This window comes from Pseudorca crassidens, chromosome 21, assembly GCF_039906515.1.
Source record: "Pseudorca crassidens isolate mPseCra1 chromosome 21, mPseCra1.hap1, whole genome shotgun sequence".
Lineage (NCBI taxonomy): Eukaryota > Metazoa > Chordata > Mammalia > Artiodactyla > Delphinidae > Pseudorca > Pseudorca crassidens.
Window position 1 is genome coordinate 7,944,937 of NC_090316.1, and position 12,548 is coordinate 7,957,484.

Below are 12,548 nucleotides of genomic sequence, written 5' to 3' on the forward strand. Positions count from 1 at the left end.
GCAGACTGACAACTCACCCACCCACGGACAGACGATCAGAGTTAGGAAAACACACAACCTACTTCAGTATTTCACATGGTTTTTATTACAAAACAAGCGACAAAACAGTTTTAGAAAATTATTTTTTGCTACATACCAAGTAGGAGATCGCTTAAAATGAGAAGCGTAAGAGTTTCCATGCACTCAGCTCAGCCTACAAGTGCATTTCACAGCTGAAACATACTGGTTCAAAACACAGAATCATGCTACATCTTGGGGAGCGGCGGGGGAAGGGGTCAAACAATATGTTTTTGGGCCAAATAATCTCTTTATTGAAACTCTACCAAGCATGAGTGACTGTAATTCACTACTGCAGGCAGTAACAGAGAGAAGAAGGGACCAAGGGAAAAAAGTGACATTGGTAGAAAAGATGTAATAAATCTGTCCGTTTCTGACATGTTCAAACTTTATAAACAAAGCTGATTTGGGAAACTCAGTTTCCAAAACTCTGCTACTTCCTTATGCCTATTTATCTGGTTAACAGTGAAAACAAACATATCAAATCCCACTGCCCAACTACTGAATCTGCCACTTATTTATTGGATCCTTTCAGACCATATCAGAGCACAGTGACATTCAGGGGAAAAAAATAAAACAACAAACCACCTTCTGCTTCAAGTGAACTATGAAGTTGGACTCTTTCTCATGGGAGCTCAGCATTCTATTCAGAAACAGATGTGTAACTCTGCAATTTTCACCTGAGATCGCTTTACCTGATGGACACCTTAGTACGAACTGTCATCTCACAGAATGCAAAAGGCCAAACTACGTTCACCAGCCATCAGCTGACCCTGAGCAAGCAATTCCTTAACTTTCAAGAACAGTGGACAATAATAGTTCACCTATGGGGAGACACCTGAAGCTGTTACACACAGTGGGTCAAGACCATGTCAAAAGTCTTATGAAGACAGCACAACTCAGAGAACGTTTTTATTCCACACACACAAAAAAATGCAGTACCTTTTTTGGTTCCTGTTTTTAAAAAAAACAAACAGATTTATTCCAGAGCCTATGCACTTAACTACTAATCGATATTGCATCCCCTCCTTGTTTTTTCCATTTGGTTCCATTTTTCACATTTGAAACCAAATGCTTTGGTCGTATATGCACCATCTTTGGCTCACATGTGTAGTGACATTAAAAGGTGTGATGTGAAATTAACCAGAAGCTAAGAAATATGAACACGAAAGGAATTCTGAAATAAGATTTGGCAATGAGAATGCCTCTAAGCTTCATTGAAGATAATTATATTTATCTGGTGTTGGAACTACATTAACAACACTCTAACTTGGAATTCCCAAGTATCTGCCAACTAGAATCCTTGTTTCCCCTCTATTATGATAATAGAATCTGGATTTATAAGTATGTTTAATACATTCTCAAAATAAACCTTACTGAATAAGAAACAGATCAGCTTACCATAATGGCCAATTAATTTAGCAGTAGTAATCGAGCAGAGAGTTGATTTAAAAGAGGAAGAAATGGGTAGATTTTCACAAGTTAAACACCAGGAGATGACACCTTTCCATGAGTCAGGGAATGTTTACAGAGATCTCAAAAGGTCCTAATTTATCTTTGTTAGTTCCATATCTCTGTGCACTTTCTTTCACCTAGCCAAAGAATTTTCTTGAGGAAAATCTGAAGATGAAACCTGAGACAAAGAACTTTAAGAATTCGTAATGGCTTCTTGAAACCAGGCTACTTGAAGTATGTTATCACCTTGATCGCTCATAAATAAATAATCTCCAAACCAGGGATTTCTAAGGACAAAAGTATACAGGAGGCTGCAGAAAAGAGGGGAAAAAGAGAGAGAGAGAGAAATCTAGAGTAGATTTCCTTTTTTATATCAGGACCACTAGGGCAAACAATTTAAGTGAAAGTTATCTCCAAAGAAGTACGGTCAAGAAAAGTTCTCAACCTGACACAGTCTTCAAGGAAACTACACTGCCCGAAACAAACAGAAGATTTCCCTCAAGCCACTAAGGATTTTCTGATCACAGTCTCCTCCTCTACTCGTTAATTCTTAATTTAAAGACAAAATTAACTGATCTAGCTGATAAAGAGTTCTAGATAGAACTGAGTTAAGCTCCCTCCCTTTAGGGAACCTTGGTAGCAGTTCACCACATAAGCTGGACAGATAATTTCTCCCAGGGACCCTGGAAATAGGATCTCTTGTCAAATGGAAGAAGGTACATCCTAAAATACGGGATGGGAAATACAATCTATGCTCTTCTACCTGGGAAATCTCTAACCAGCAATGCATAGGCTGTAAATCAATGTTTCTCTGCACAGTTTCTATTTTATTAAAGATATAAATATCTCTCAAGATGATCTTTGTTATCTCCTCACTGTTATGAACGTAGGACCTCGTCAGACGACAAGATTTCATCATGCAAGTACAGACACGAGGCATCACCCAAAGGGCAACACAAAGAACAGAAAGAAAGCAAACCTGCCAAGGTATACAATATACAGCACTTCAAATCAGACTACTGTCGGCCCACGAAAGAAGAGCTGAGAGGCAAGAACCCAAGATCATCTGTCTTTGCGAAAAGAGACCTTTTCTTCTGTCTGGAAAACATGGATCAAAAATTTTTAGCTGGATGAACTCAACACCATCTCTTCCCAGCACCTGCTTTAAAGCAACTCTCAAACTCTAAAATACAGATGTGATGTATCACACAAGTGAATTATCATACACTCATCAACCCTCCACACATTCCAAGTAACGCCGTATCAAGGGCAATGTCTGTTCTGTTCTCAGCACTGAACACTGATAAACCTATCCTAAGGGCCTGACACAGCAACAGGGTGGGCAGGTCTGTCTCTCACAGCGACAGTATTTGGGGTGAAAGAACATCTCAAAGAGAACAGAGTAATTCCCGAAACTGGCTGATGCACTGGGGTAGGGAGTGCATTCTCCCATTCCTTACAAGAAGTCCCTATTTCTTCCCCTATGGAGGTCCCCTGGAGGTTGGGGGAATCTGCCCTGGTCGACATTCAGGGCCCCCCCACGACCAGCGCCCAGATTTTAACACCTCCCCTCAGAATGTATCCCGGCCAAGCTGGAGCCTGGGTGTCCCCCACTGCTTCCCCCAGTTTCAGTTGGGTGAGTTCCCACCCTCCTACTTCACAGTCAAACTTCAGCCAATGAACAGCAATAGGATAAAACCAGATGACTGGCCTCAAGGTTCTGCACCCGGCCTGAAAACAAAGGGAAGAAACTAATAAGACAAGGACAAGGAACAAAAACTTGGTTAGGGATGAAATTGGATTTCCAACCTCCGCTCACCAGGTGGACCATGGAAGAGTCAAGGTAAGAGGCACCCTGCTCTCCACTGAGCAAGCCTACAGGTCTAACCTGGTGACTTTCCCGAATTAAAAACACTGCATTGATTTAAAAAAAAAAAAAAAAAAAAACAGCTGGATGCTCCCCTCCCCCAAGAGAGCTCCACAGGGATGTGAGTGCCAGGAAGGCCTCCGACTGTCCTCCAGCAGGTGGAGAAACTGAGTCACGGCCCCTTGGACATCTGAGTCCTCCCCTTCCCTCCTGGGCACTGCGCCTCATCACACATCAGAGGTCCGTATGTTTTCATCATCGAGGTTGAACACAAATGGCTTCTCCTTGGGGTGCTGGGGCTCCGATCTGTGCCTTATCCGGGAGCTGGGCAGCACCCCAGAAGTACTGCTCTCCCCAAGTCGAGGCATGAAGAAAGAGTCCTCAGGAGTCTCTTCAGTGGGCAGCAGCTTTTCCCCAGCCTGGGGGACAGGTGTCCAGGGCTGCCAGGAGGAAGCCACGGAGGGGGCTTTGCAGAGGGCCCTTCTCTCCTCCAGAGGCGGCCGCCCTCTGCACAAGACAGAGTTGGGCCCCCCTGAGAGCCTGGAGCTTCCAGAGCGGGTCAGAGAAATGGATCGAGAAAAGGACATTTCCTACAAAAATAAAAGGCGGGAAAAAGAGGAAAGTAAGCGTTTTCCTGACAATGTTTATCCCAAGGTCCCAGGAAGAGGACCCCCTCCAGGATCACCACCCTCACAGGCCCAGAGACACGCGTCTACAGAAATTAAATATGGCCAGCGGCATTCACCCCAGAAGTGTCAAGGTCTGCCTGGCAGGGAGATGTGCAGGACACATCGGAAGCTCTGGTTCTCTATCCAACCCTACCTCACTTCCTCCAACTACTGAAAAAAACAAAAAATAAAAATCTGTACCCAAACCAGTCAAAAGAGAAAAACAAGCAAGACAGCCCGGGGCTTCAACTGCATCTGGGCACCGGGCTGCTTCCCTACATCACCAAATAAAACCCACCCACTCGGGACAACTCCTCACGAGCTTGACAGTGACTGTGAACAGGAAGGAAGTGACTTACTCTGGGGTGGCACTTGAGGGCCTGGACAGCTGCCCCGATCTCCTTAATCCAGCTGTGCATGTCTTCTGGACTGTCTGCCTGCAAAACACCCACCACACTTACAGAGACACGTCTGGCGCTGTGATTTCAGCTTTCACGCCTGTGACTCAATTCTAAGTTCGTAAAATCACACCATTAGAGCTGGAAGGGATCTCAGAGACCATCCAGGCCGGTGGCTTTCGGACTTCTGAGGACATTTTTTTCCCCAGAAAAATCATATTTGTCACCCCATAAATAAAAGGGCTCAAAGTGGGGCAGAGATCGTGACAGAGGGAGAGCTTAGAGGCCCATCCCTACTGAAGTCCCTCACCCCCTCTGGAACACAATCGGCCTGGCCTCACCCCTGTTTTACAGAAAAGGAAAATGAAGCCTAGAAAGCCAGAGCCCAAGGTTTAGGGCTGGTCTAGATTCCAGTTCTTCTGACACCCAGTGCAGTCATCCTTCTACCACAGCTATCCCAACAAATGATCCCACTTTCAGCTCCAGTCCCATTAAAACCAAATCCTCCCAGACAGGTGGTTTCTCCAGGAATAGGGCTTCTCTCAAAGCACAAGTGATCTGGGTCTGTCCTGAGTCCCATCCAGGCCTCAAGAGTTGCTAGACTTGCAGCACCAAGCTCACCAACATGCAGGGAGGGCACAGCCGAGGCCTTAAAAAGTTCCTCCCTCAGAAATACCGAGCAACCCCAGAAGGGGGCAGCAGCGGCTCTGTGAAGAAAGAGGAAAATCAGAAGCCAAGCCACAGTACGTAGAGCCCTGGGAATTCTCAGTGCTTTCCAGCTTTACAGGAGCTGAATCCAAGTGAACCTGGCAAACATTTACTGAGGCCTTACTCAGGGTGACACGTGACATCAGGTACCAGGCACACAGATGGGACCAAGCCTGAATGAAACCTTGACCTCCAGAAACGCTTTATTAGTTAACCTCTCTCTGTCGCCCTGCACCTTCCCCAATAGAGCCACCCAAAATTACCAGCGTGCATTTGCATGCCCGTGCATACATGAATGCAAACATCACACACACTGGCCTGCAAAATTCTCCACATATACCCCTCACTCTCCCCATCCCTAGAATGATGCTTTCCCTTTGCATTATATCAAGGTAATACTTGACCAGTCTTTTTAAAACCCTCAAATTTGCATGCTTACCCCATCCTGTCCCCAAACCAACCCTCCCTGGTTAGGTGTGTGCAGGACACTTACAAGGGGAACAGTTTCACACCCTGGCACGCTGGGCCAAAGAGAGGCAGCAACGGTGCCCCTGGAGAAGACCCCTCTCACGCACCATAGCTGCAAATTCACCTGCCCTCTCTCTTCCCTGGACTTTTCTTTTCCCAGTTACCTGACAACCTGGTGGTTTCCCAGAAAGAGAAATCCATCCCTAGTCTAAAAAGATAACCAGGACACGGTCTCCAAGATTCTTCCAGAAGGTATTTTACTGATAGCAGGGCTAGCTAACCTGTTCCACAAGTAGAACTATTGGGAAAAATTAAATGAACTCATTTAGGTAAGGCAGTTTGAAAGAGCCTAATACACAGAAAGGGCTTCATATTAGTCATTATCGTTGTTGTTGTTATTATTATATGAGGGACACAGATGAAGCCTTAAATTCCAGTATTATAAATATGTTTGCTGCCTTCTCCCTACAACTTTTTAATTTCATTTTCTTCATACTCAAACTGTGGATAATTCTTACCTAAAGGATCAAATTGTTGGGATCAAGGAAGGTAACATACTTTTTCTTAATATGCTTGTTTATCAGCCCCATAAAATGGTTTACAGACGGGAGGGTGACCAGGTCTTCACTGCCTACCTGTTTTCTATTGTATTCTTTTCAGCCTTCTTAAGGATTTCTGTACACATGTCTATATTTCTTGAAGTCTCTCAGATTCCTTGGGTTGTTTGAAAAGATATTAATAATTATTTCTATTATAAATAACATTATCCATAAATGCTAATGTCTATTTCTACAGCTAGGAAATTTAAAGTAAAACTGTATTATATCTCAATTCACCTTAGTTGTATTGCTTTTCTCTGGATAAAGTGACCAATTATACATTGCATTTTCCAATCTCAGTTTCAAAAGAATACTTTGCTAATTAAAAAAGTTTTCAACTGTAAGCAGAATAATATTACAGCATGCTTTTTTTTTTTTTTTTGCGGTACACGGGCCTCTCACTGTTGCAGCCTCTCCTGCTGCGGAGCACAGGCTCCGGACGCGCAGGCTCAGCGGCCATGGCCCACGGGCCCAGCCGCTCTGCGGCATGCGGGATCCTCCCGGACTGGGGCACGAACCCGCGTCCCCTGCATTGGCAGGCAGACCCTCAACCACTGCGCCACCAGGGAAGCCCCAGCATGCTTCTTAATTTATGTAGAAAGTCATATTCAAATTCTTAATTACTTCACTAGTCAATTACATTATAGAGATGACCCTGGAAACAAAAAGTAATGTAGAAGACAGCAAGTTGCAACTCTGGGGGGTGCGTTATATGGAAAGAGCCTCTGCATGTAAATTATCGTCATTGTCAAGTAAATTAAAATAATATGAGCAAAAGATAATTAAAGGCAACTTCTGTAAAAAAAAATAATAAGATAACATATTTGGGGGAGAAGAAAGGCTATTTTGAATTGGAATGAGATGGTGGCAATTAAATTGTCCATCAGCAGAATAGCATTTCTTACAGATTTTCCTTCTAGGGGAACAGAAGTTGATTTGGTGGGGAAATGTGAGAAGACAGAGGGAAAGATGGGGATGGGAGCTAAGGGAGAGACAAAGGTCTCCCGCATCACACAGGAGATGGAACGTTCCCATTAACCAGATTGCAAGACCCCCATGATGACAGTCCAATAGTCAGTTTCCAGGGCTTTTTAAGCTACTTTTAGTCCTTTTATCACCAGAGCAAAAAACGCCCCACCCACAAGCCACAGACCACCTATCTGACTGTCCTTTGAGACAGTCAACAAACACTCACTCCTTCTCTAGGAGCAATCACTCAACCAACCTAGGTGTGCTCACCCCAGCTCCACTTAGCAAGGAATCCTGAATCAGAGAACACTGGGAATCACCTGACTTAACAGCTGGAAACTCAAACACAAGAATCCAGATCCTCTAGAATTCGTTCAGATCATTTCCAATTCTCTAATATAAACAATACTGCTATTCACATCTTCGTGTATAAAGCTTTTTTCATACTTAAGATTCTTCAGCTCCCAGGGAAGTTGCTAAAGAGTATGCATGTTTTTGCGGGGCGGCGGGGGGGCCCACAGCACATGGCATGTGGGATCTTAGTTCCTGGGATCGAACCCACGCCCCCTGCAGTGGAAGTGCAGAGTCTTAACCACTGGATCGCCGGGAAAAGTCCCAGAGTATCCACGCTTTTAAGGCTCTTCTTATATATGGCCAGAGTGATGTCTAGTCAATAATATAGATTTCATTTAAACATATATATGTATGTATGTATATTACATGCACCCTTGTTAGAATTAAATATTACAGTTAAAAAACTTTTTTTTATTTTTTGGCCACAGTGCGAGCTTGCAGGATCTTAGTTCCCCAACCAGGGAGGGAACCTGGGCCCACGGCAGTGAAAGCGTGGAGTCCTAACCACTGGACTGACAGGGAATTCCCTTTTATTTTTTACTTTTTTTTTTTGTTTTAAATATTACAATTTTTAAAAAATCTTTGCTAATATGATGGGAAAAACAATTAAATCTTTTTCTTAAAACATTTAGTATTTGAGACGGAAATTGTTTGCTAATTACATTTCTTCCCTAATGCACTAATTCCGTTTAAGGACATTTTTCTGTCAGATAACCTAGGTAATGAACCCAGCCATGAGGATAATAAACAGTAGTAAACATTATTTTAATGTTCACTAATGTTTAAAACATTATTCAAGGGGCTTCCCTGGTGGCGCAGTGGTTAAGAATCCGCCTGCCAATGCAAGGGACACGGGTTCGAGCCCCGGTCTGGGAAGATCCCACATGCGGCGGAGCAACTAAGCCCCTGCACCACAACTACTAAGCCTGCTCTCCAGAGCCCTCGAGCCACAACTACTGAGCCCACGTGCCACAACTACTGAAGCCTGCACGCCTAGAGACCGCGTTCCGCAACAAGAGAAGCCACCGCAACGAGAAGCCCGCGCACCGCAATGAAGAGTGGCCCCCGCGCGCCGCAACTAGAGAAAGCCCATGCACAGCAATGAACACCAAACGCGGCCATAAATAAATAAATTTATTAAAAAAAAAATATATATATATATATATATATATATATACTATTCAAAGAGAAAAGCAGATACTGATCCCACACGAGAAGAAATAGGATATTACATTACTGAGATCACAGTTTAAATCTCTATTAGTAGTTTTAAGAACTGGACTCCACTGGCAACAGAAATTAAGTGAAACCTCAAAAATTATATGCAAAAATTACAGTGTATGTGTATACCTATCTTTTATGGAAAGCCTGTGCTTAGCTTTCATCAAACACTCAAAACTATCTTAAAACCACATCACACAGGTAGCTCCATGAACCAGTAAAACACAGAGCTGAAATCCACCCACCCTGTGGTGAATTACTAAGAGACTAGAAAAAAAGCCTTGAAACTCAACAGAACGAGAAGGGAAGTGCCAAGCTTATACCTTCCCCTCTTCCTGGTCTGCTTAAGTGTGTACGTGTCTCTGGTGCTTGGTTCAAAAGGAAAAGTAGGGTTTCCGTCCGTGAGGGCACTTTTTGAGGTGAGAGGAACGAAGGGTATTAAATGCGTCACTGCAGTCTGTGGTTTCACTGCAGTCAGATGAGCTCTGATTACCTGGTATGAGACCGGTATCATAACATTTGCAATGGTTTCAAGCACTGAGTTCTAACGGGCCATCAATAAAAGGCTTCCCATATGCACCTCTGGTTACTTCCATTGCAGCTGTCCAAAAGCTTTAGGCATCTCCTTCTCAATCTTACTCCCAACCTCTGCAGCCCTCCCTTTCCAACAAGCTAATAACCCCTACCTCTCCCCAAGAACCAATCCCACCTTTAGATACCACCCTGCCACATATGATCCATTCAGAGAGCAAAACTGACCAATGGATTTTAATGTAAGAGTATGAAAGTTTATTGATACCAGCTTCTGATTCCACACAGCACCTAAACATTAAGAAACTACGATTTGTCAAGTTTCGGTATAGAATCAAAGAAGATCCACAATTATCTGAAAGAGCTATTAAAATATCCCTTTATTCCAAATACATGTCTCTGCGGGGCCAGATTTTCTTCATACTCTTCCATCAAAACAACATATGGCCACAGACTGAGTGCAGAAGCAGATATGAGAATCCTGCTGTCTTCTAATAAACCAGCCATTAAAGAGATTTGCAAAAATATATTTAAAAAATGCTACTCCTGTTGCTTTTTTGTTTTAGAAAGCGTTATTTTTCATTAAATGTTACTTGTATTAACATAAACGAGTTTATAGTTGTTGTTTTTAAATGAATAAATACATATTCTTAAAGAGTTTTAATCTCTACTCTTCTCCAACCTTCTATTCTGAGTTTTGGTGCTATACACAGATTTGTCCATTTGCTCATTTATTTATTCAGGGGGATGTGAGTGTTCTTGTATCCTAGAAATGTGGGAGCAGATGGCAAAGTAGGACAGAAATGATGATAAGGTCCTGGTCAATGTGCAGACACTCGTGCCAATGATGGATGCAGTGTCTTCTGAACTTTTTTTTTTTTTTTGGTTGACGTTCATGTTTCCCAAATCACTATCTCCAGTCCAAGGCTCTGTTCTAGACTCTTAACCCCAGCATAATCGCTCCCTTCACCCCACATCCAATCAACTCTCAAGTCCTGGAAAGGACTTATCAATAGCTTCAAATGTTTCCACTTTTCTCCATCCATCCAAGTTCAGGCTACCTTTATCTCTCACTGAAACCATTACAACAGCCTTCCAACTGCTCTCCCTGGCTCCTGTCTAACCCTTTTCTTACCTGTCCCCTACACTGCACCAAACAGGACATTCACCGCCAGCATCCCATCAACAGGACCAGGACCGAGGGCTCTCATCTCCACTTTACAGATGAGGAAAACAAGGCTCTTAGGTCACTTGCCCAAGTGGGATTTTTAGGAGGCAGATCTGATTGGGTCACTCCCCTAGCTTAACCTCCAAGGACCCTAACTCCCAGGATGAAATACAAGCTCCTGAACAAGGCCCACAGGCCACAGGCCCTCCATATCAGCTTCCCAGCACCTGTGCCCCTTTCATCTCCAAGCTTTTTTAACCCCTGTTGTTTGCTGTTCCCTCTGCCTGGGCCACTCTTCCGCCAAGGGTTTGGCTTCGGTGTATCTTCCTTCAGGAAACCTCCCTTGACTCCCTGAGACTGGGGGAGGTACCCTTCTTGGGAGTTCCCATGGCAACCACTACTCACTCTAAGGGTAGCCCTTCTCACAGTTTTCTTGTTTTGTTTTTTGTTGTTTTATTCCCCCACTCCCACGAGTGAGGTTGTTTCATACTTGTAACACATTTAGGTTCTTTGGTCATATTCTGCATGCCACGCTAGGATCACCTGACCTCCTAAATGATTTTTTAAATTTGCATATATTAAAGGTTTATGCGCTGTGCTGTGAAATTCGATTTCACACATCTGCCACTGCAGTATCACACAGGACAGTTCCACTGCCCCGAAAGCTCCCCTGCGTTCATCTCTCCAACACGCCCTCCCCACCTCTGCACACTGTTCTAACTGCCTGTTTACCTGACTATCTCCCTCTCAGGTTCAGGATCCGCTCTGTTGAATGCGGGGTCCCCAGGATGAGGCAACGCCCCATCTGTCTAGTCCAAGAACTGGAAACTCTTTTGGTGCACCGACAGCTCAAACATGTCCCTGAATGGCCGTGGAGGCTGCTCTAGGGCCCCAGCAGCACTTTTCCACAGCTCTTCCCAGATGCTTGTCTAAATGAATGGAACACACAGATGCCTCAGGCTGCTAGCATGTCTGCTGGGCTCAGGAAAGGGGACCCGCTCAGAAGGACCTGCTGCTCACGAAATGGGTGAGGGTCGACCTCACGAAAGGGAAGGTGTTGAGTGGGGAGCGCGCGGGGAACCCTGAGAAGCTTTGGTCGGGGAGCCCCACATTTCAACCAACACACTCCATGGCAGTCTTGGCGCTCGACGGGCACCATCACCGTGAGGCTGCAGGAATCAAGGCACGCTCTGTGGACGGCTAGGCAGGCTGCAGCGAGGACTTGGCCTTGAAAGTCTAGGCCAGGCTAGAGGCTAGAAATCTGCCTTTCTAGCTCCTATGATTTGAGAAGGAGTTGGGAGAACTCCAAGGCTGTGGGTGGAGGGGAGATGCTTCTGAGAGCTGAACCGTCGGAGTCCAAACAATCGCTTTCTCTGTGCAGCTGGCTGTGCACCTGGTACCCGCACAGGGCCCTCTGTGCTTTTGTCCTTCCGCACACAGTGCTGTCCACACATAGACGGGGCTTATAAACACCCTCCAAGGGAGAAGTGAAACCACTGACCAGTTCCCCTTTTCTCTGCTGAGCTGGCGCCCAGCAGCTACGAGCAGCTGGTACAAACTCACATTCCTCAGTGTAGCGGCTCAACCCGTTCTTATTATTTTACGGTTGGGAAGCTTTTGGCAAACATCCTGTTTAGAATAAAATGGGAGTCGGACTGACTATCGGGGGCTAAATTTACCACCTAGAAACTTCGAACAAAATAAAAGAGAAAGCAAAGGGAAAGGCAGGCCTACAAGCACACCACCCACAGAGAAGGAACGTCAGCGTCTTCTGGCAGCGAGCTTTTTACCTGCACGTAGAAGGTCCTGGAGCTGGTTATTATTTCAAACAGGTTGTCCCTCATCAGCAGATCGCTAGACAGAGAAAGAGATAGAAAGTTACCAGGCATGCTGGTCACCCACTGAGGACTTGATTCACCCTGAGGCAGGTACCCGTGCCCCCACCCTGAAAGTTACCAGGCATGCTGGTCACCCACTGAGGACTTGATTCACCCTGAGGCAGGTACCCGTGCCCCCTACCCTAAAAAGGGGATCCACAGGCCATTCCTCCTGCTGCCCTGCCTCAGAAGGCATTGCAGGGTTTCC

The 12,548-nt window shown here is 44.9% G+C and overlaps 1 protein-coding gene across 9 annotated transcripts in view; it reads right to left on the reverse strand.

Moving 5' to 3' along the window:
• Window positions 1-62: 62 nt before the first annotated feature.
• The window catches only part of PLEKHA2 (pleckstrin homology domain containing A2), a 57,286-nt gene continuing 44,800 nt past the window's right edge, over window positions 63-12,548 (reverse strand). For all 9 annotated transcript variants that reach the window (XM_067721428.1, XM_067721430.1, XM_067721427.1 and 6 more), the window contains 3 exons: window positions 12,254-12,317; window positions 4,407-4,484; window positions 63-3,969 (listed from right to left, as the gene is read on the reverse strand). In XM_067721428.1, coding sequence (XP_067577529.1) covers window positions 3,607-3,969; window positions 4,407-4,484; window positions 12,254-12,317 — 505 coding nt within the window. In that variant the 3' untranslated portion in view covers window positions 63-3,606. The remainder of the gene's footprint in view (window positions 3,970-4,406; window positions 4,485-12,253; window positions 12,318-12,548) is intronic.